General features: G+C 41.8%; 1 protein-coding gene across 4 annotated transcripts in view; it reads right to left on the bottom strand.

Annotated features, from left to right (window-relative positions):
- Positions 1-2,125: 2,125 nt before the first annotated feature.
- Positions 2,126-24,559, bottom strand: part of ttc13 (tetratricopeptide repeat domain 13) — a 117,656-nt gene continuing 95,222 nt past the window's right edge. For 2 of the 4 annotated variants that reach the window (XM_073051595.1, XM_073051597.1), the window contains exons 17-23: positions 21,557-21,641; positions 17,035-17,144; positions 15,097-15,232; positions 10,411-10,490; positions 9,473-9,551; positions 4,427-4,506; positions 2,126-3,510 (exon numbers count right to left, since the gene is read on the bottom strand). In XM_073051595.1, the coding sequence (XP_072907696.1) occupies positions 3,396-3,510; positions 4,427-4,506; positions 9,473-9,551; positions 10,411-10,490; positions 15,097-15,232; positions 17,035-17,144; positions 21,557-21,641 (685 nt within the window). In that variant the 3' untranslated portion in view covers positions 2,126-3,395. The remainder of the gene's footprint in view (positions 3,511-4,426; positions 4,507-9,472; positions 9,552-10,410; positions 10,491-15,096; positions 15,233-17,034; positions 17,145-21,556; positions 21,642-24,559) is intronic. The other 2 variants (XM_073051596.1, XR_012099669.1) reach the window with 2 other exon arrangements.

Here is a 24,559-nt window from a genome sequence, read left to right as displayed (position 1 = left end):
ATTGTGTCCCTGACCAGTCATACCACCCCTCCTCCCCTCTCTATCCCTTTTAAAACACTGAAATTCAGGAATATTGAGAATCCATTCCTGCCCTGGTGCCAGCCAAATTTCTGTAATGGCCACTACATCATAATTCCATGTATGTATCCAAGCTCTCAGTTAATCACCTTTGTTCCTGATGCTTCTTGCTTTGAAGTACACGCAGTTTAGCCCTTCTACCTTTACACCCTTTATTCTGTTTCTCTTTCCTCAAAGCCTCCTTATAAGATTTGGCTTTACTCCATGCACTATACTTGCAGCTCTCACATGACCTTTATCCTCCTCCACCTCACCATCTGCTCTAACACTCTGGTTCCCCTCCCCCTGCAAATCTAGTTTAAATCCACCGGAGCAGCACTAGCAAACCTTCCCGCAAGGATGTTAGTCCCCCTCCAGTTAAGGTGCAACCTGTCCCGTTGGACCAGGTCTCACCTTCCCAGGAACAAGGCCCAATTGTCCAGAAACATGAAGCCCTCCCTCCTGCACCAACTCCTTATCCATGTATTTAGCTGCATTATCTTCCTGTTTCTAGCCTCACTAGCATGTGGCACGGATAGCAATCCTAACATTGCAACCCTGGAGGTCCTGTCCTTCAACTTTGCACCTAACTCCCTAAACTCTCTTTGCAGGATCTCCTCCTCCTTCTTATCCACGTCATTGGTCCCTACATGGACCACAACATCTGGCTGCTCACCCTCTCTCTTGAGAATATGGAGAACTTGATCCGAGATATGCAGACCCTGGCACCAGGGGGGCAACAGACCATCAGGGATTCTTGATCTCTTCCATAGCATCTCTTATCTGTCCCCCTAACTATTGAATCCCCTATCACTACAGCTCTCCTCTTTTCCCTCCTTCCTTTCTGAGCTGAGGGTCCAGTCTTGGTGCCAGAGATGTGACCACTGCAACTTGTCCCTGGTAGGTCATCCCCACCAACAGTATACTTATTATTGATGGGAACAGCCACAGGGGTGCTCTGCTCTTCCTCTTCCCTCTCCTGAGTCACCCAACTACCTGTCTCCTGACTTTTAGAGGTGACTATTTCCCTGAAACTCCTGTCTTTCTGCCTGTGCCTCATGAATGATCCGAAGTTCATCCAGCTCCAGTTCCCTAACTCGGTTTGTCAGGAGCTGCAGCTGAATGCACCTTTAACAGGTGTAGTCATCAGGGACAATTGTGCTCGCCCTGACTTCCCACATACTGGAAATGGAGCACCTGACTGCCTGAACTGCTGCCTCCATTACCTACTTCTAAGTTAATTAGATTAATTAAAGGAGCTTACCCAGCCTTACCTCACTGGGAGCAAGCTCGTCTTCAGCCTCTGCTCGCTGAAGCCTTCCTACTTTGTCTCCCACTCCATTAATCTCACTTTTTAAACTCTCCTGCTGTCTCACAGGCTGACCTTCACATGCTTGCACAGTCCTGGCCCGTTCAAACTGCCGAAGAAATGACCTTCCCCCTCTCAATCTGCTGGCTTTTTAAACTCTCCCGCATAGAACAGTAGAGCGCAGGAACACGCCCTCCAGCGTACAATGTTATAGATAATCTACAACAAATTACAGGCCCTTCAGCCCACAATATTATACCGAACCAATTAAATTAGTGATTAAAGGGCCAACTAAATTAATCCATTCTGCTTACACAATGACCCTTTCCTAGTGTTCTCACATTGATGGGCCTATCTACAAGTCTTAAAATCTCTTAATGTATCTGCCTTTCCACCCACCCCAGGTAGCACATTCCAGGCACCCACTACTCTGTAAAAAACTTGGTTCTCACATCTCCTTAGAACTTACTCCCTCTTACCTCAAATGCATGCCCTCTGGTATTAGATATTTCAACCCTAGGAAAAAGATAATGTCTGTTTATGCGTCTCGTAATCTTATAAACCTCCATTAGATCTTGCCGTCATATAACTTGATAATTACACTACTCTCAAAGGAAGATGGTCATGATTATTGGCAACTATTTATCTCAGGGGAATGAGGTGCAGGAAGAAGGTATTTAATCAGCACTGACCTAGTTTGAACAACTCATTAGCCATCACCCTATGTTGTTCTAAACCTTAAACTACATAAACAGCAACTCCAGATTGAAAGCATCTTTTAATAAGACAAAACTGATCCTTTACAAAATGTTTCATAACATGAACATACACTTTTACGGAAACAAAGAACATACAAAATACCACTGATAATTCTACCATAATGTAGAAGAAAAACGTATTTATAATTAGGTTTCTGGGAAAAAAACAGAAAATATAGTGCAAATTTAAAACTGAATCACAGTGGCATTGAGAAAAGCACCAAAAATGGAAGGATTGCCATGGAAGATGGACGTACAGCAAACTTTGTTTTATGTGGTAGGTATAGATCCCCTTTATTGAAGCAAATAACTCACAACAAAAAACATTTTTTAAGAAAAGTTGTTCAGGCAACAAAATCAAATGTCAACCAACCAGGCATTCAGATAAAATCTTTTCTCCTTAAAGGAAAATACATGTTGATACAGGCTCAGAACTTGCAAAATTTGTTGCTTAGCAGGAAACAGATTGCACTTTCCTTAGTAAACATGTCCCAGTTTCCAGTTCCTGTTCATACAAAGCTAACACATCTGTGTAGCCCACAGCCAGGTAAGGGATTAAAAAAAATTATTTTGGGGGTCACAAATTATAAATTACTGGAGATTGTCCTATCTTAGCCACGCAGTCCCATAGCCATGATTGCTTTGCATATACTTTTAATGCAAATTGCACCCTCATTTATTTGCTAAGCTGCTTAACCTAGAAGCCCCTAAAGAAGATAAATCAAAAATAATTTCAGTCACAGATCCAGCACCTTCACAATGTTCCTACAAATTATGATGGCTGCTAAAGCCAAACCACCAAAATGCAACAAACCAAAACCATTATCCCATCCACTAAAATGCAGCAGCTTCTGAAATCTACAGTTGTTTTAGGGAATGTTTATTAAGTAAGCAAAAGTGTAGGAAGAGATAATTCTGGCGGTGCTATACATGATGCAGTTTGTGATTGTAAGGGCCTGATTGGAAAGTAATTTGTTCACCAAGAAAATTGCTTGCATTTCATTTAGCCAGGTAGTAGTCTCTTTATATATTATCAACCCGTTCTTTAAGTACTGCACTTTAGTATATCCAAATAAGGAATGATCAACAGCCATTCTTTTGTATAATGAAGTTTGGAGGCTTAAGTCTTTTTCTTCCAAATATTAAATTAAGCAGTATCAAAAAGTACCCAAAAAAATCAAAATGGACCTCATTTGCTTACATCTTTTTTTAATTACAAAAATAACTTAATGTGAAGCTAAGCTTGCACTTTGTTCTGTCTTCAGACATTCCTATGAGTTCTTGGTACAATGGGAAGATGAATCTGTGTTAAGTGCTTCAATCATTGTTCTTTTTGTTGGAAAAGTATCCAAGACAGATGGAAGACTGGAGTACGATGCTGGCAAGCTAAAGAGAAAAAGGATGACATAAGCAATAATATCAGACTATCTATTGCATTAGCATTCATTGTGTTTAAAATCAGAAATTAAAACAATACAGTAACAATGCATCAGCCTTCTGAATGAGTCTGTGAAGATTCACCCACTTCGCAGCTTCTCACTTCATCCACCCTTTCCCCACCCTTCTTTCCCCTCACTTGACCAGCTGTCATCTTCTAGCTTGTACTCCATCCCCTCCCCAAATTTTCTTATTCTGACTTCTTCCACCTTCCTTTCCAGTCCTGATGAAGGGCCTCAGCCTGAAACACTGACATTCCATCAAGGTTGTCTGATCTGCTCAGTTCCTCCAGCATTCTGTGTTTATTACTCTGGATTTCCAGCATCTGCAGAATCACATCTTAAGGAGTTGTAGCTTCTCCCAGTGGGTTTCCTCCAACACTTCAATGATGCAGTTAGGGTTAATGAGTTGAGGGCATGCTATGTTGGTGCCAGAGCTATGTTGCGGTCTCTAGCACCATACTTACTGATTGGATTTGACTTAAACAACACATTTCACTGGATGGTTTGATGTTTCGATGTACATGCACCAAATACAATTAATCTCTGTAATCTTTCCTGAAATGTGAATTGTATTTGAATTATGCGTCAATTTTGAGTTGACAGTGTGATAGAGTTCTCAAAGTATCACGCAAATGACGCTTCCTAATGATTACACCTTCAATTGGATTTTAGACCAGACAGAATCAGTCTGGAGTCACACACTGCCAGCTGGCTTTTAAATAATTATAGGTTTCCATGTTGTACAGAATTACATAGTGAGAGTCAGTAAAAATTAGCAGAAAGTATGGTTGAGGATTCTACAAGCCAATAATTCTCTTTGATGGGAGACAGTCCCATTAAACTGAAGAGTCTAAATTCCTCACCTTTTCAAGTTCATCCAGCTTTTTCCTATTTTACTGAATGCCTCTGGGCTCGGTGTTGTCATGGCTTCAAAATCCACTAACTGAAAAGAATAAAACCATGATGAGTCACTAATCCAGAAAGAAACCTAACAAGGACTGGATTAAGTAAAAGTCAAAACTTTAACTAATGCCTAGTTGCCCTAACATGAAAGGGCTGCTTCATGTACTAACAATGCTAAACACAATCACACTTGCTGTATGGCCTACTAGTTGCAGCATTGCAGCTTGAGAAAGTGCAGTTCTTAGCCCTTGTATGTAACAGAACACTTCAATCAGTCAGTAACCATATCTGGAGATAAAAGCTCTATTAATGGATGTACTGACTTAAACCAGAAAAATTCTACAGTGGTAGCAAGCCAACATGAGGTAAACTTGCCAGCATAAAAGTACTCTGACAGTTAGACCGAACCACGACATGTTTTAACAGGGCTCTCCCCACCCCATAATGAACTTGTATTTTTTATAAAGTACCATTAACTAATTAACTTATGCCTTTCCAGCCCTTCGAGCCACACTGCCAGCAACCCATTCATTGGGGGGTGGTTATGTGTCCTAAGGGGGCATTCAGGGAAATAGAAGTCATCAGGGGGGGGGGGGGGGGAGAGAGATAGATTATGGGGGGGGCGTAGTAGCAAGTGACACCCTAACTTGAGACACTGTACCTGAGCAACCATGTCAACTCACTGCCATCATCAACATCTGACAGATGTTTACAATTTTCAATTCTTAGCTTGTGTTAATTTTTTATATTAATTTAGACCCATTAATGATGGATAAATCAGATCATGGTGAAGCCTTGAATTCTAATCCTGCTAAGAAACAGAAACTAGAGAATGCATCAATACAATGTTACATACCTGGAGTATGGTTTTATTCCGTTCTTGTCAGATCAGCAACACCACATGTATCTTATTTGTAATACTGTACTAATGTACTAATTTGTAATAATGAAGCCATGAATCCATAAAGATTGCAGGAACACTTATTTAAAAGACAACCTGAAAAGGCTACTATGGTATTACTCAGTTCCAGAAGATGAAAGAAGCATTTGAAAAGTGTTGAACACTCGAGTCATTTGCCAAGAAGGCTAAAAATGACCTTGATAGTGGTCTCATTGCTCCTTATAACATTTCCAAGATGACCAGAAAGAGAGGAAAATCTCATACAATTGGTGAAACATTAGTAATACTTGCTGTATCAGAAGTGCTCACCACTGTTCTCAAAATGTATACCAGTATTTTACAATCAAAACCTCTCAGTAATAACTCTGTAGCTGACAAAATGAATGAAGACATTGAGTATCAATTGTGTATAAAGCTACAAAAATACAGAATTTGGTATACAATTAGACGAGTCTACTGTGCAAGACATTGCTAATGGCATATGTACAATTTATCAAAAAATGGAAATGTTTATTAAGAGATTCTCTTTTGTAAAAAGTTAAAAACAAGTATCAATGGAGAATCAATCTACAATGAGCTCAAAATGTATATTAAGGATAAAGGTATTCTCATTAGGAACATGATTTATTGTGCAACAGATGGAGCACCATATATGACAGGTTGCCATGATGGTTTAATGGCATTTATGAAAAAGATATTCCAAGTCTGTTTGCAATCCATTGTGTAATATCATCAATATCTCACAGTCAAAAACCTCAGCCAGCGGCTTTTTTCAAGAATATAACTCTTGCATTATTTGCCATCAACGAAATTAAAGCTCGTCCATTAAATATATTTTGCCAGTTATGCCAAGATAACGATGAAGAGTTTGAATGGTTGCTTGCTTCTTCACACTGAAATGTGTTGGCTGTCAAAAAGCTGTTGCTTAAAATGTTTCTTTGATCTTTTTGACACTGTGGTTGAATTTTTGATCAAAGTTGACAACAGTCTGGGAAGCAAGATTGAGCTACGTGGAGATGTGGCATACCTAGCCGATCTGTATGACAAAATGAACACTCTTAATATGAAACTGCAGGGTGAGAATTTCAGTTTAATCCAGGCAAAAAGCTTATTAAAAAATTGGAAATATACAAGCACAACATTGGAAGAAGGTGGTTCTCAGTTCCCCTGCATGGGGAACATCTCTTTTTCACAGACGGTGATTTGCAACGGTACTGCTTACACCTGCAGTCACTGAAGAAGGGTTTTCAGAATCGATTCAAGGATTTGAACAACCTGGAAATTCTGAACTGGGTAATTAATCCATTTCTTTGCAAGGTGGAAGAATAGGAAGCGAGCTTTCAAGTAGAAGTCATTGAAATTCAGAATGAAGCAGCAGCAAAATGGTTTTCAAAAATGTCAGCTTTTGTGGTATGTGGCTACATCAAACAAATTTTCTTAGTTTTTGGAGAAGAGCCAAACTGCTCTTCATTGCATTTTCACCCTCCTACCTTGTTAAGAGGCTTCAATGCAGTAAACCACATACTCATTAAAAAAAAAAACAGAAAGTGCTTGGACATTGTTACACGTGGGGATTTACGGCTTTTGCTGTCACAATTTCATCTAGACACTCAACTCTTGCTAAAAAATCGTCAAGCTCAAGGATCACATTGATAACCATGCTGCTGTACAGTGCACAGGTACAAATAAAAATTTAAAGCAGGATAATTTTTCTCATGTTTGCATATGGTAGACATTTTTACATTATAGGGGTACTGGAAAGTACATTGTGCCTAAACAGGGGCAATGGCAAATACGAAGGTGCTTTAGGGGGGCATTGGAAAGTATGAAGGTGTTTTATGGGGGCATTGGAAAGTATGAAGGTGCTTTACAGGGGCATTGGAAAGTATGAAGGTGCTTTAGGGACTACTTGACAGATAGACCTCAGTATGTGCGGTTGGGAGACTGTAGGTCTGACACGGTGGTCAGCAGCACAGGGGCGCCGCAGGGAACCGTACTCTCTCCGGTCCTGTTCACCCTGTACACATCAGACTTCCAATATAACTCAGAGTCCTGCCATGTGCAGAAGTTCGCTGATGACACGGCCATAGTGGGGTGTGTCAGGAATGGACAGGAGGAGGAGTATAGGAAACTGATACAGGACTTTGTGATATGGTGCAACTCAAACTACCTGCGTCTCAATATCACCAAGACCAAGGAGATGGTGGTGGACTTTAGGAGATCTAGGCCCCATATGGAGCCAGTGATCATTAATGGAGAACGTGTGGAGCAGGTTAAGACCTACAAGTATCTGGGAGTACAGTTAGACGAGAAGCTTGACTGGACTGCCAACACAGATGCCTTGTGCAGGAAGGCACAGAGTCGAATGTACTTCCTAAGAAGGTTGGCGTCATTCAATGTCTGTAGTGAGATGCTGAAGATGTTCTATAGGTCAGTTGTGGAGAGCGCCCTCTTCTTTGTGGTGGCGTGTTGGGGAGGAAGCATTAAGAAGAGGGACGCCTCACGTCTTAATAAGCTGGTAAGGAAGGCGGGCTCTGTCGTGGGCAAAGTACTGGAGAGTTTAACATCGGTAGCTGAGCGAAGGGCGCTGAGTAGGCTACGGTCAATTATGGATAACTCTGAACATCCTCTACATAGCACCATCCAGAGACAGAGAAGCAGTTTCAGTGACAGGTTACTATCGATGCAATGCTCCTCAGACAGGATGAAGAGGTCAATACTCCCCAATGCCATTAGGCTTTACAATTCAACCGCCAGGACTTAAGAACTTTTTAAAAGCTATTATTAATGCTTTTTGAGACGGTGATTTAGATGCACATCATATTTTTTTACTGAGTTAAGTATTGTATGTAATTAGTTTTGCTACAACAAGTGTATGGGACATTGGAAAAAAAGTTGAATTTCCCCATGGGGATGAATAAAGTATCTATCATCTATCTATCTATCTAACAGTGCCCTAGCCTAATCACAGGACAAGTTACAATGTCCAATTAATCCACTAACCATTAATGGACCAACATGGTCCATTAATCTTTGGACCATGGGAGGCAACTGTAGAGAACCCAGAGGAAATCCACTCATTTATGAGGGGGGCATACAAACTCCTTACAGATGATGGCAGAATTGAACTTTGAACTCCAACATCCCAAGTTGTAATAGCATTCTACTGACCACTGCACTACCATGGCACCCTACTTAATGTAGGAAAATTAGCTGGGACTTTTCAGAGTGTAAAAGGATGAAATCAAAGCTGATAGTACAGCTCCATCAATGGCTTAAAGGATCAAAATAAAGCCTCATGATTCAGTGAGACAGGTGAGAACTTGCAAAATTTCTTTGATTGAAATGAGTAAGTTAATCTCATATACACCTTTAATTACAGGTGAAAATACGTAGGGTGCACTTCAACAGCATGTAATGAAACCAAGGCCTAAGTTGTCCATCACTATTGATCCATTTTCAGAGACATTGGTCGCTAAACTATTAACACGAAGATTAATGTACCTAGTTTACACTCAGAGGCCACTTTATTACGCTTAATTGTACATCTACTCATTAATTCAAATATCTGATCAGCCAATCAGTAGCAGCACCTCAATGCATAAAAGCATGCTGACATGGTCAAAAGGTTCAGCTGCTGTTCAGACCAAATGTCAGAATGGGGAAGAAAATATGATCCAAGTGTGTTTGACCATGGAATGGTTGTTGGTGCCAGACTAGGTGGTTTGAGTATCTCAGAAACTGCTGATCTCCTGGGATTTTCATGCACAACAGTCTCTAGAATTTACAGAGAACAGTGTGAAAAACAAAAGAACATCTAGTGTGTGGTATAGTTTTGTAGACAAAAATGGCTTGTTAATGACAGAAGTCAAAGGAGAATGGCCAGACTGGTTCAAGCTAACAGGAAGGCAACAGTAACTCAGATAACCATGAGCACCTCTGAACGCACAACACTTTGAAGAACCCTGTGGTGGATGAGAGGGCCACATACAATCAGTGGCCATTTATCAGGCACCTCCTGTATCTAATAACATGGCCTGTGTTGTGTATAAATCCACAAGTTTTTCTAACCCAGAATTGATAAATCATTGCAGACTGAGCTTACCTTTCCTTTGGGGATTTTCCCTGTGATCTCCTTCCCACTAGCCATTAGTGCTCCCATAATTACTGAATATGCCACTACACTAGAAAACCAAACATAGTGCCATTAGAATACAGCAGAATCCAACACACGTCAGAGCAAAAAAACAACTCTACTGGCTTCTATTCAGAGTGTCAGATTCTTTTCCTGATGGGTCTCAGGTTGTTCTTTTACAACCTTCCTCTGCAATGTACAACTTGTGCAGAAAATTTACCATCTGACTACATTGTAGCAGGTGTGACCCCTCCCTGTCTGACATCTGATAGGAGAGGAAGGGGGAGCATGCAAAGACTTTCCAGGGGCAATTCAAGGGATACTCCTCTAATCTATCATTAGCCTCAACATGGCAGTGGAGGAGGTAGGGAACAAACATGTTGGTGTGGGATTCAAGCAGAAAATATGGCCAGTAATCAGGAGATCAGGATGGTAACTGTGGTGCTTGGGAAAGTGATCGCCCAGACTGCATCTAGTTTGAATCCCATCAGATTCATCATCGTCAGCCCCTTGTTACTTCCATCTAATACCTCCCAGTTTCTGGCACTGTTCATACTCTTCCCTTCATCTGTCCATCATCCCAGTTTCACCTCGATCTACCCATCATGTGCCAGCTCTCGTGCCACCCCATCTCCATCTTTTTATACTGGCTATCTTCCCTCCATCTTTCTAGTCCAGATGAAGGGTCACAACTCAAAATGAAAAAAAAAACACTCCCAATGCACTTTCAGTAATTGTTCTTTCATACCTGTCTTGTGTGCTTTTGATGCTATCGATTACAATATTGAGAAGATATTGTTGCAATATCAACTTATGAACAAAATCAACTTAAGGATGTCTGGAAAAAAAAAGGAACCTACTAGTTTTACAACAAAACTCTGGAAACTGTAGATTTGTACTCCACTAACCTGGATCCTCTTGAAAGAGGCATTAGATTGTAGAAGTAATACACCAAAGAAAGGATAAGGTTGCACACTGCATCAGCTTCCTGTCAAAAGTCAAAAATAAAATTAGCCATATTCTTTAAAACTGCACCACTTTAAACAATTAAGGACAGAGTAGGCAAGAGTTTTTGCGATAAGCACCATGGCTCTGGGTCTATACTCGCTGGAATTTAGAAGGAAGAGGGAGGAATCACATTGAAACCTTTTTTCCTCATGATGAAAGAGTCTAGGACAAAAGGGCACAGCCTCAGGATAGAGGAGTGTCTGTTTAAAACAGAGATACAGAGAAATTTCTTTAGCCAAAGGATGGTGAATTTGTGGAATCTGTTACCACAGGCAGTTGTAGAGGCCAGGTGTATTTAAGGCAGAGATTGATAGGTTTTTGATTGGCCACAGCATCAAAGGTTACACAGAAAAGGCTGGGGTGTGGGGCTGAGGAGGGGGATAAAAAGGAATCAGCCATGTTTAAATGGTGGAGCAGACTCGATAGGCCAAATGGCCTAGTTCTGCTCCTATGTCTTATGGTAAACTACTTACAAATTCCATTATTTGGAAATCACGTTGTTGCATTTTGTTTGCTGTTCAATTGTAGATCATAATCAGTATTTTATTGAACAAAAGTTTTAAAGTATGGGAATGTTTCTTTGGTATTTAGGAGTGTTAGAGAAGCAACCTGCTGCAGCCACTTGAAAATGTAGATTCTAGTCTACATTAGAAAAGAGTTCACAGAGCAGTAAGAACTTGAGTGATTTTTGTGTTGAATGGTGATTAATGAAGGAGAGCAAAATCATTTTGAATCACTTGAGAGAATCTGAACAGCTAACAAGATAATGGGATGGTGGAGTGGAGATATGTAAGGTGTTCCTTCCCTCTGCTAGCCTGCAGGTCACCCTTGGGCAAGGTGCAGTACCTGTTTTTGCCCCCCCCCCACCCGATCACGATCACATGAGCAGATGGTGGGTGGCTGTATGAGCAGTTGGTGCATATCACAAGTCTTTGTTATGTGACCATTGACGCCAGGCAGACAATCGTTGAAGAGTATCGATAATGGCTGTGGTCATCTGTCTTGTAAAGACACTGCCTAGAAGAAGACAATGGCAAACCACTTCTGTAGGCAAATTTGCCAAGAATAATCATAGTCACAGAAAGACCATGATCGTCTACATCATATATCACGGCACACGTTCCTGGTATGACAACCTTTCATTCCTGCAATCACCCTTGTGAACCTCCTCTGAACCCTCTCCCATGCCAGCACATCTTTTCTTAGATGAGGAGCCCGAAACTGTTCACAATACTCAAGGTGAGGCCTCACCAGTGCCTTATAAAGCCTCTGCATTGCATCCTTGCTCTTGTATTCTAGACCTCTTGAAATGACTGCCAAGTCCCTTTGCATCTCGGAATTTTGGGTTTTCTCCGTTTAGAAAATATTTTGCACATTTATTTCCTCTACCGAAGTGCATGACCATGCATTTTCCAATATTGTATTTCATTTGCCACTCTCTTGCCCATGTCTCTTAACCTGTCTAAGTCCTGCTGCATCAACACTACCTGCCCCTCCTATCATCTGCAAACTTGGCAACAAAACCATCTATTTCGTCATCTAAATCACTGATGAACAGCACAAAGGAAGCGATCTCAACACTGACCTCTGTGGAACACCACTAGTCACTGCCAGTTAATCAGGAAAGGATCCTTTTATTGCCACTCACTGCCAGTGGATGTTCAGTGAGATTTCATTGTTGCTTCAGCAGATGACCACAAACGTGATAATTTTAGCCACAGTTAATAAACTCTTTTGCTCTTTACCCCAGCTTAATGGAATTTCATCTTAAATTTATTTCTTAAGAAAACAGGATCTGGAGGGCTGAACCTGTGAGATAATCGGATTTTTGAACTCTGAAGCCCACAGATAAAACCTAACTAGGCTAATATGGTACATCAACATCATGTAACTAAATTTCCATACAACCAATCATATGTGGGAAAGTGCTCACATCAATTAATTAAGTGGTCACTCTGCCATCTGGAACTCCATTTCTCAGTGATAATGAGATGAGTACAGTTGGTGATACATCACTGCAATTACTCAGTCATAGAAAAGTACAGGGCAAAGAGGCCCTTCAGCCCATCTAGTCCATGCTGAACCATTTAGATTGTGTACTTACATTGACCTGCACGGGACAACACTCTACCACCCATGTACCTATCCAAACTTCTCTTAAACGTTGAAATCGAGCTTGCAAGTGTCACTTGCGCTGACAGCTCATTCCACACTCTCATGACTCTTTGAGTGAACAAGCTTCCCCTCATGTTTTAATTTTTCACCTTTCACCCTTAACCTATGACCTCTAGTTGCAGTCCCACCCAACCTCAGTGGAAAAAGCATTGCATTTATCCTCTCTTTAGCCCTCAATCTTGTATAACTCCATTAAACCCCTCCCCCCCCCCCCCAATCTTCTACGTTCCAAAGTTCTAACCTATTTAATCTTTCCTTATAACTCTGGTCCTCTTGTCCCGGCAACATCCTTGTGAATTTTCTCTGTACTCATTCAATCTGATTGATATCTTTCCTGTAGGCAGGTGACCAGAACTGCACATAATACTCCAAACTGGCCTCACCAACATCTTGCACAACTTTAAAGTAACATCCTATTGTACTGAATACTTTGATTTATGAAGGCCAATAGGCATAAAGCTTTCTTTACTACCCTGGATGCCACTTGCAATGAACTAGGGACCTGTATTCCCTTATCTCTTTGCTCTACAGAACTCCTCAGTGCCCTGTAAGATTTACCCTGGTTGGTCCTCCCAAAGTGTATAACATCTCACACTTTTTCGCATTAAATTTCATCTGCCATTTTTAAACCCGTTTTTCCTGCTGGTCCAGATCCCAGTGTAAGGCATGATAGTCTTCCTCAGTGTCCACTACACCCTAAATCTTAGTGTCATCTACAAATTTGCCGATCCAGTTAACTACATTATCATACATCTCAAATAGATATAGAATAAAAAACATTGGACCCAGCACCAATAACTGAATAACTGTGGCATTTCACGAGTCACAGGCCCCCAGAGAGGCAGCCATCTAATCCAATTTATACCTCATCTTGAACGGCGAATGACTGAACCTTCTTGACCAATGTCCCATGCGGGAACTTGTCAAATGCGTTAGTAAAGTCCGTGTAGACAATATCCATGCCTTGCCTTCATCCACTTTCCTGGTAACTTACTCAAAAAACTCTAAAACACTCTGGTTCCATTGGCTGCATAAGTCTAGGGAATGACAATCTCCAGCCCCACCAAACGCGGGAGATTAAAGTGCGAGTCCCCCAAATCCCCCATTTGGGTGGATGCTGCATGATTCGTTACCCTGTTACAAATAAGTACCGCAAAATAACAGACAGTACACCGCATACAATTCAAAGATTTAGCTTTATAATTCTTATTTGACTGAAGGGTTAGTAAAGAAAAAGCAAAAAAATAAAAGGGCCTTTTTTAATGAAACAGTCCAATGTGCACAAGTTGAAGCTCATTGTTTCCCCTTCACCGAACCTCCTTCAATCTCCCCAGGCTTCGTTGGATCACAGCCCTGCTCCGGATCAAATCTTACGACCTCTTCTCTCCAGCGTCCTCTCTCTTCTACCCTCACAAAAGCCCCAAGCCCAATTTTGGTGTCCCTCACCAGAGTAACCTCCCCTAAATCTAGCCATCCAAATTGGAGAATTGCACACAATTATCTTCAATGGTAACCCAAACAAGCAGCTTACACAGAAAAGCATACAGAGAAACAATATGAACCATGTGAACCAGAGCATTACAACTCTTTTTGGCTTGTTAGACATGACCTAGCATGCACAAAGCCATGCTGACTATCCAAATGCACAAATATCCAGTCCCTTTCCAACAACATTCCCGCTACTGATGTCAGGCTCACTGGCCTTTACTTCACCCCACTAAGAAGATTGCTTAGGGAAATCTACATTATTTCAGTTAACTTAAACAAATCATTGAGTAAAAAAGAAATCTGTATTCATGACTGAATGCATAACCAACCATTCCCAATGGACTGTAACTGATAGTTCAGATAATACACTTAATGGCCACTTTATTAGTCACAGAAGTGCTACCTGGTGTGTTTTTCTGCTGCCCATCCACTAAGTTTAAAGTGCTGTGCGTTCAGAGATGGTCTTCTGCACATCACTATCATAAAGCATGGTTATTTGAGTTACTGTTGCTCTCCTGTCAGCTTGAATCAGTTTGGCTGTTTTCTTTTGACCTCTCTCATTAACAAGGCACTTTCATCCACAGAACTGCTGCTCACTGGATGTTTTTGTTTTTCACAACATGCTCTGTAAAGTCTAGACTAGAGACTGTTGTGTGTGAGAATCCCAGGAAATCAACAGTTCCTGAGACATTCAAACCACCCTGTCTAGCTAGCACCAGGTCATTCCATGAACTAAGTCACTTCCCTATTCTGATGTTTGGCCTCTTGACCACGTCTGCATGCTTTTATGTATTGAGTTGCTGCCACATAATGGACTGATTAGATATTTACATTAACAAGGCGTACAAGTGTACCCAATGAAGTGGCCACCAAGTGCATATCAACAGCTACAAAAGTTGTGATTTTAGGGAAAACAGTCTTACACCAAGCTCAGTGGAAAGTATCAACGCCTTTCCTTTGCTGCTAAGGTCTTTATATAGTGCTTCTATTTCATCATGATATTGCTGTGTCCTCTCCTCCGTTGTCTGAGTTTCCACTGAAAACAGCATATTTCCCACTCTGAAAGATACAAAATAAAAGGAAAGGATTACCCAAATTATTCCACCTCTTCTTCATAAATTCAGGTTGTAATTCATTTAAAAAACAAGCTTGCTTATAACATGGTGATAAGATTTACTGCTCTTTGCACCCATATGCCTATTTTGGGGTATACTCTACTTCAACAATAACAATAATGCTTAGTCCCAATAATTTACACACACATCTGCACAACAAATTTCTGCATACACTGAAGTGACCACACTAATCAGTGAGGGGTTGTGAGAGGAGGTCACATCCCTGAGGAACTAGCTTAAAATAGCCAAACTCTCATCACAATGGTATCTAACAACAGGAAGCAATGGTAATACTTGTCCAGTGTAGCCTCCAACCAGATGGCACGAACATCAATTACCTTCTCTTATCCTCAGCTGTTTCCCTTCTTCCTTCCATGATCCACTGTCCTCTCCTTTTAGATTCCGCCTTCTTCAGCTCTTTTACCTCTTCTACCACTCCCCTCGAGATACTTATTTCAACACCCTTCATCGACCTTCTGCTTCACCTGGTCTGACCTATCACCTGCCAGCTAATGCTCCTCCCCTCTCTCTCTTCTTATTCTGCTTTCTGCCTCCTTCCTTTCCAGTCCTGATGAAGGGTCTTGGCCTGAAACATTGACTGTTTATTCCCCTCCAATAGATGTTGCCTTACCTGCTGAGTTCCTCCAGCATTTTGAGGATGTTACTCAGGGTTTCTATGATCCATTCCAATAACCAATAAATTAAGACTACAGGGCCTGCTATACATTTTTTCCAATTTATTAGCTCTTACCAGTTTTTGTTTCTTGCTTTGATAGGCAAGCCTTCCTTATTCAAGGATAATTAAAAGTTGAATGAAAATACAAAGCTCACCCAAAGTACTAGTTTACTTGTGTTAAAGAACCTTTTCAAATTAGTTCCAGAAACAGTGTGGATGATTTCACTCACCTCAAAATTGAACTGAATCCCCAACCTATGGACACATTTACAAGGACTCTACAACTCACGTACTGAATATTATTTAATCAATTTATTTGGGTTTTTTGCATTTACACAGCTTGTCTTCTTTTGCACATTTGTTGTTTGTCAGTCTTTGTGTGTAGTTTTTTCACTGATTCTACTGTATTTCTTTGTTCTTCTGTGAATGTCCATAAGAAAATAAATGGGTGATATATGCACACTTTGATAATTACATACTCTTAGTGGCTAGGTATTTAGACAGAGGGGTCTTTCCATTTCAAGGTTCGACATGTTGTACCTTCAGGGATGCTCTTCTGCACACTACTGTTGTAACTCATGGTTATTTGAGTTACTATCGCCTTCCTGTCAATTTGAACCAGTCTAGCACTCTCCTCTGACATCTCTCATTAACAAGGCATTATTGCCAATAGAACTGCTGCTCACTGGATTTTTTTTTGTTTTTTCACACCATTCTCTGTAAACTCTAAAGACTGTTGTATGTGAAAACATCACAAATGAACCTCAGGATTGTATATGGAGACATCTATGTACTTTGATAATAAAATTTGAAATTCCAGATCAGCAGATTTTGAAATATAGTACTCAAACCACCCTGTAAGGCACCAGTCACTCTAAGGTCAAAGTCATCTAGATCACATTTCTTCTCTATTCTAATGTTTGGTCTGAACAACTTGCCCATGTCTGCATGTTTTTACTCAATGAGTTGCTGCTACATGATTGACTGATCAGATATGTGCATTAACGAGTGGGTGTACCAGTGTGCCTAATAAAGTGGCTACTAAGTGTACTTTGTAATGATCAACCTACCTGTCACCAGTTATAGTGATGGTAAAACCATCGTACTCCTTCCCTTGATATTTTAAACTGGGCACCTTTGTGTTTACAGTGAAGCCATCTCTGGTTTTGCTGTTGAACTGCTTCCAAAACAAAGAACAAACATACAGATTACCAATTGACAAATTCAACGTCATACCCAGACTCAGTAAGATTATAGAAGTAGAAACTCTTTCCTTTGGAACAGGTGAGACTTAATTGAGGGGCTCAATTGCATCAATAGGAAGGGTATTTCCCCCCTTAACCAAGGGGCTGTAAAGCTAGAGGCTCAGGTTTACATTAATTGGTAGAAAGGTTAAGAGTGAGGAAATATTTTCATCCAGAGTGGCTGGGATGCTTTACTGAAAGGATGGTAGAGCCCGAAACCTCATCAAAAATAAATAAAATACTGGAGCAACATCTACTGAACATCTTCCTGGATTTCAGTGCTTTAAAAAGGATGGGGGGGGGGGGAAGAGGAGGAGTGGTGATATTACTGGTCAGGGATACTATTACAGCTACTGAAAGGGTGGATAATGTAGCAGGATCCTCTTTTGAATCAGTATGGGTAGAAGTCAGGAACAGAAAGGGAGCAGTTACTCTATTGGGAGTATTCTATAGGCCCCCTGGTAGCAGCAGAGATACCGAGGAGCAGATTGGGGGGCAGATTTTGGAAAGGTGCAAAAATAACAGGGTTGTTATCATGGGTGACTTTAACTTCCCTAATATTGATTGGCACCTGATTAGTTCCAATGGCTTAGATGGGGCAGAGTTTGTTAAGTGCATCCAGGATGGATTCCTGTCACAGTATGTTGACAGGCTGACCGGGGGAATGCCATACTAGATCTAGTATTAGGTAACGAGCCGGGTCAAATCACAGATCTCTCCGTGGGTGAGCATCTGGGGGACAGTGACCACCACTCCCTGGCCTTTAGCATTATCATGGAAAAGGATACAATCAGAGAGGACAGGAAAATTTTTAATTGGGGAAGGGCAAATTATGAGGCTATAAGGCTAGAACTTGCGGGTGTGAATTGGGATGATGTTTTTGCAGGGAAATGTACTATGGACATGTGGTCGATGTTTAGGGATCTCTTGCAGGATGATAGGAATAAATTTGTCCTGGTGAGGAAGATAAAGAATGGTAGGGTGAATGAACCATGAACAAGTGAGGTGGAGAATCTTGTCAGATGGAAGAAGGCAGCATACGTGAGGTTTAGGAAGCAAGGATCAGGTGAGTCTATTGAGGAATATAGGGTAGCAAGAAAGGAGCTTAAGGAGGGGCTGAGGAGAGCAAGAAGGGGGCATGAGAAGGCCTTGGTGAGTAGGGTAAAGGAAAACCCCAAGGCATTCTTCAATTATGTGAAGAACAGAAGGTTGACAGGAGTGAAGATAGGACCGATTAGAGATAAAGGTGGGAAGATGTGCCTGGAGGCAGTGGAAGTGAGCAAGGTCCTCAATGAATACTTCTCTTCAGTATTCACCTATGAGAGGGAACTTGATGACGGTGAGGACAATATGAGTGAGGTTGATGTTCTGAAGCATGTTGATATAAGGCAAAAGAGGTGTTGGAGTTGTTAAGATACATTAGGACGGATAAGTCCCTGGGGCCTGATGGAATATTCCCCAGGTTGCTCCACGAGGCGAGGGAAGAGATTGCTGAGCCTCTGGCTAGGATCTTATGTCCTCATTGTCCACAGGAATGGTACCGGAGAATTGGAGGGAGCCGAATCTTGTCCCCTTGTTCTAAAAAGGTTGTAGGGATAGTCCGGTAATTATAGACCAGTGAGCCTTACGTCTGTGGTGGGAAAGCTGTTGGACAAGATCCTTAGAGATAGGATCTATGAGCATTTAGAGAATCATGGTCTGATCAGGGACAGTCAGCATGGCTTTGTGAAGGGAAGATCGTGTCTAACAAGCCTGATAGAGTTCTTTGAGGAGGTGACCAGGCACATAGATGAGGGTATTGCAGTGGATGTGACCTACCTGGATTTTAGTAAGGCATTTGACAAGGTACCACACGGTAGGCTTAATTAAGAAAGTCAGAAGGCATGTTATCCAGGGAAGTTTGGCCAGGTGGATTCAGAATTGGCTTGCCTGTAGAAAGCAGAGGGTCGTGGTGGAGGGAGTACATTCGGATTAGAGGGTTGTGACTAGTGATGTCCTACAAGGATCAGTTCTGGGACCGCTACTGTTCATGATTTTTATTAATGACCTGGATGTGGGGGTAGAAGGGTGGGTTGGCAAGTTTGCAGACGACACAAAGGTTGGTGGTGTTGTGGATAGTGTTGAGGATTGTCGAAGATTGCAGAGAGACATTCATAGGATGCAGAAGTGGGCTGAGAAGTGGCAGATGGAGTTCAACCTGGAGAAGTGTGAGGTGGTACACTTTGGAAGAACAAACTCCAAGGCAGAGTACAAAGTAAATGGCAGAATACTTGGGAGTGTGGAGGAGCAGAGGGATCTGGGGGTACATGTCCACAGATCCCTGAAAGTTGCCTCACAGGTAGATAAGGTAGTTAAGAAAGCTTATGGAGTGTTAGCTTTCATAAGTCAAGGGATAGAGTTTAAGAGTCACGGGGTAATGATGCAGCTCTATAAAACTCTGGTTAGGCCACACTTGGAGTACTGTGTCCCGTTCTGGTCACCTCACTACAGGAAGGATGTGGAAGCATTGGAAAGGGTACAGAGGAGATTTACCAGGATGCTGCCTGGTTTAGAGAGTATGGATTATGATCAGAGATTAAGGGAGCTAGGCTTTACTCTTTGGAGAGAAGGAGGATGAGAGGAGACATGATGGAGGTATACAAGATACTAAGAGGAATAGATAGAATGGACAGCCAGCGCCTCTTCCCCAGGGCACCACTGCTCAATACAAGAGGACATGGCTTTAAGGTAAGGGGTGGAAAGTTCAAGGGGGATATTAGAGGAAGGTTTTTTACTCAGAGAGTGGTTGGTGCGTGGAATGCACTGCCTGAGTCAGTGGTGGAGGCAGATACAATAGTGAAATTTAAGAGACAGGTATATTGAGGAATTTAAGGTGGAGAGTTATATGGGAGGCAGGGTTTAAGGGTTGGCACACCATTGTGGGCCGAAGGGCCTGTACTGTTCCATGCTCTAAATGAATAAACAGCCAACGTTTCGAGCCGAGATCCTTCTTTGGGGCTTAATAATAATAAATAATATTTAAATGATATAATAAATAATACTTGGAGAATCTGACATTCAGTTAAAGAGAAGAGTGAAATTACTTGGTTACTTAAGCCTGTTACTCCACTTAACACAGTCATGGTAGATTTGGCTGTCTGTGAGTCTAAATCCACTGGATGCTGAAGATGGCCTGTCCTGAGGAGGGAGGGAGAAACTGGGGTTGTTTTGCTACTGCTGTGTTCTGTGTTGGTCTACTGAGCATGGTGGGCATGCTACGTTAGCACCAGAATGTGTGGTGACACATCCCCAGCAGATCCTTGGGTGTGTTGGTTGTTAACACAAATAACACATTTCATTGTATGTTTTAATATACACGTAATAAATAAATCTGAAACTTGAATGTCTCTGCACAATTTTTACCTCTTTATCAAAAATCTATCTACCTCTGCTTTAAAGTTATTTACTGCTTCCACTGAACTTTGAGGAAGAAGTCACACAACAGCGGTGGGGGCTCATCACCAACAATGATGAGTCAGCCTACAGAAAGCAGGTGGAAGAGGTGCCAGGCAAGTAGGTCAAAGGAGATGGTTATCAGCTTCAGGAAAACTCACACCACTCATACCCCTCTTTACATCAGTGGAAACTCCAAGCAGTTTTAAACTCGCATAAGCTCTCATGGTCCCATCAATCATCGTACACAATCAGAAAAGCTCAGCAAAGCCTCTACTTTCTGAGGAGACTGAAGAGAGGTGGGTATACACACCTTTACACATTATTCTACAGATGCAGTAGAGAGCATCCTAACAAGCTGCACCACTGGATGGTATGCTCATGGACTGTTTGTCCTACCCTTAACGGAGAGGAGGCTATATAGCATCCAAGGCAGGACCATCAGACTCAAAAGGTTATTTTCCCCAAGCAGTAAGGCTGATCAATAACACCACCCACTAACTTCCATATACCCCACCACTAGTACTTAATAATGTCCTGCCAGAGTTCCCAACCTTTTTATGCCCCTACCATTAACCAAAGGGTCTGAGGACCCTGATTAGGAACCCCTGCCTATCTGCAGATACTCCTGTGCCTATCCTCTGTGTAAAGCTATGGATCTGGTGCTGGAAAATGGGTTCAGGTTGGGGACAGTACAGAGACAATAGACTGAATAGCCTCCTTCTGTATTCATCAAGCAATGTCTCATGGAATCCACACTGAAATAAGCCACAGACACCCAGGAACAATATGGATAGACTCACATATCTTAATGCAAGTTTAGATTCCTAGTTCAATAATTGCATCATTTAATTACACGTTTCTAGTCAAGCACAAGCTACTTTTAAAGCAAAATCATTTTCTTTAGCAAAGTTACTTTCATGATTGGAAGGAGGTCTTCCACTTTTTTCACTTTCTCCAGGGCATCTCTCACGTCCGAAAGTCCCTTGGGATTGTTTGCACTGGAGAAGAAGAGGAAAAAGTTACTTGTATTTTCAAAATGATACCTCCATTGTAACCGTTCCAATTCTTCAGTTCACTTCTGCATGCACAAGAATATTAACATATGGAACTGAAAAGCAGGGAGATGCCATATGTGAGTATAAACATGGCCTCCTTTCACACTCTGGCAGCCACAGGGTGAGAGAGAGAAAAATTACATTGGGGGGGGGGGGGGTGAAACAGAACCTGATACTCAGTTGAGGAACAGGCTGAGACCACTAGTGACATAATCCTGTTCCTCCACTTAAAAAGGTCATAGTAGACCCGGTTGTAAAGCCCAATGCCTGACAGTACAAATCTGCTCGAAACTGAAGACAGCCTATCTTGGCTTTAGAGGACTGTGTACGTGGATGGATGAGAGAGAGGGCTTTCTTTGCTCTTGTTTGTTGTGTTCTGTCTGTTGTGTTCATGTTTTTCTGCTAAGCAGTGTGGGCATGCTATGTTGGTGCCAGAATGTGTGGTGACACTTGCAGACTGCCCTCAGCACAACTTTGGTCATAAACACAAACAATGCATTTCACTGGATGTTTCAATCCACATGTGATAAATACATCAGAATCTTCAATCTTAAGTTGCTGCATTCACATCTATCTGCACATTTCAACCTATCATCAAAAATTAGATCATGTATTATACTTTAGATCAGAATGTGCAGAGCAGTGAGAATTTGTGTGGCTGTGTTAAAAAAAAATTTCCAGAGGAAGTTCTTCCACAGGATAGTATTGATAACATGGACCATGGTGTGATCCCAAGAAACATTTTTCATGGTTAGCCAGATCATCAGATCCATGAATGTAAAATTATCTGGCTGATAACAAAAACATTTTAAGCCAAGCCAAACACCCCAAGGAACGCTAATTCAGTCTGATGGTTTGGGACGTGTCTAATGCAAAAACTGCAGCAAATAATTCAGAATAGTAAATTAAAAACAACCTGCTACCCATCATAATGATCAGAGCTGGAAAAAATATCCATTAACACATGGATTTTACAGAAACTGGAAATCCACAGTAACAGATACATAATGCTGAACGAAATCAAGCCAGGCACCATCTATTGAGAGGAATAAAGAGTGACATTTTGGGTCAAGACTGGAAAGGAAGGGGAAGGTGGTGGGTGGAAGAGGAGCTGTACAAACTAAAAGGTGATATGCGAAGGGGAAGGTACGTGTGGGGGGAGGCAGGGGATGAAGTGAGATGAGAGTGGAAAAGGTAAAGGAGGAATCTGATAGGAGAGGCGGAAGGGAAGGAGGAGGGCAACAGAGGGAGGTGATAGGAAGGTGAAAAGAGAAGAGGTAAGAGCTGGAATGGGGACTGGGAAAAGAGAGAGCGGGGGCGGGGGGGGGGGAACTTGAGAAGTTGATTTTCATGCCATCAGGTTGGAGGCTAGCCAGACAGAATATGAGGTGTTGCTCCTCCAACCATTAATGGGCATACTGAGTAAGGAAATGTGATGCATCTCTTAACAGAATAGTCCAGCAACACTCCTCTCATAAAGCTGGGCAGCCCTGCGAAATAAGCTGTCTTCTTTGGTTGCAAATCTTGGATAAGAGGATGTATGAAATAGCTGGGACAATGGTTTCAAACTTATAACTACCACATACAAAGCAGACCAATATACTTCAAAACATGTTGTGACACAAGCAGCATATTCACTGTTTCAACCCAAAAAAATTCAACATTTGCACCTCATTATTTATTTCATTCGGAGATACAGCACGGAAACAGGCCCTTCTGGCCCAACCAGCCAGAAGCTATTTACAATATACATTAATGTATTAATAATACATTAATGATTTAGATGAAGGGATTAAAAGTAACATTAGCAAATTTGCAGATGACACAAAGCTGGGTGGCAGTGTGAAATATGAGGAGGATGTTAGGAGAATGCAGGGTGACTTGGACGGGTTGGGTGAGTAGGCAGATGCACGGCAGATGCAGCTGAATGTGGATAAATGTGAGGTTAGCCACTTTTGTGGCAAGAACAGGAAGGCAGATTACTATCTGAATGGTGTCAAGTTAAGTTAGGAAAAGGGGAAGTACAACGAGATCTAGGTGTCGTTGTTCATCTGTCACTGAAAGTAAGCATGCAGGTACAGCAGGCAGTGAAGAAAGCTAATGGCATGTTGGCCTTCATAACAAGGGGAGTTGAGTATAGGAGCAAAGAGGTCCTTCTGCAGTTCTACAGGGCCCTGGTGAGACCACACCTGGAATATTGTGTTCAGTTTTGGTCTCCAAATTTGAGGAAGGACATTCTTGCTATTGAGGGAGTGCAGCGTATGTTCACAAGGTTAATTCCCAGAATGGCGGGACTGTCATATGTTGAAAGATTGGAGCGACTGGGCTTGTATACACTGGAATTTAGAAGGATGAGAGGGGATCTGATTGAAACATTATAGGATTATTAAGGGATTGGACACACTAGAGGCAGGAAACATGTTCCTGATGCTGGGGGAATCCAGAACCAGAGACCACAGATTAAGAATAAGGGATAGGCCATTTAGAATGGAGTTGAGGAAAAACTTTTAAACCCAGAGAGTTGTGGATCTATGGAATGCTCTGCCTCAGAAGGCAGTGGAGGCCAATTCTCTGGATGCGTTCAAGAAAGAGTTAGATAGAGCTCTTAAAGACAGCGAAGTCAAGGAATATGGGGAGAAGGAAGGAACAGGGTACTGTTTGTGGATGATCAGCCATGATCACATTGAATGGCGATGCTGGCTCGAAGGGTCGAATGCACTATTGTCTATTGTCTGTTGTCAGCCTATGCCACACAATTTCCCCCATGTAACCAATCAAGCTACTAAACTCTATGGAATGTGGGAGGAAACCAGAGCAACTGGAGGAAACGACACAGTCATGGGGAGAATGTACAAACTGCC

Source organism: Hemitrygon akajei, chromosome 7 (genome assembly GCF_048418815.1).
Source record: "Hemitrygon akajei chromosome 7, sHemAka1.3, whole genome shotgun sequence".
NCBI lineage: Eukaryota > Metazoa > Chordata > Chondrichthyes > Myliobatiformes > Dasyatidae > Hemitrygon > Hemitrygon akajei.
This window is presented reverse-complemented; position numbering and strand designations above follow the sequence as displayed.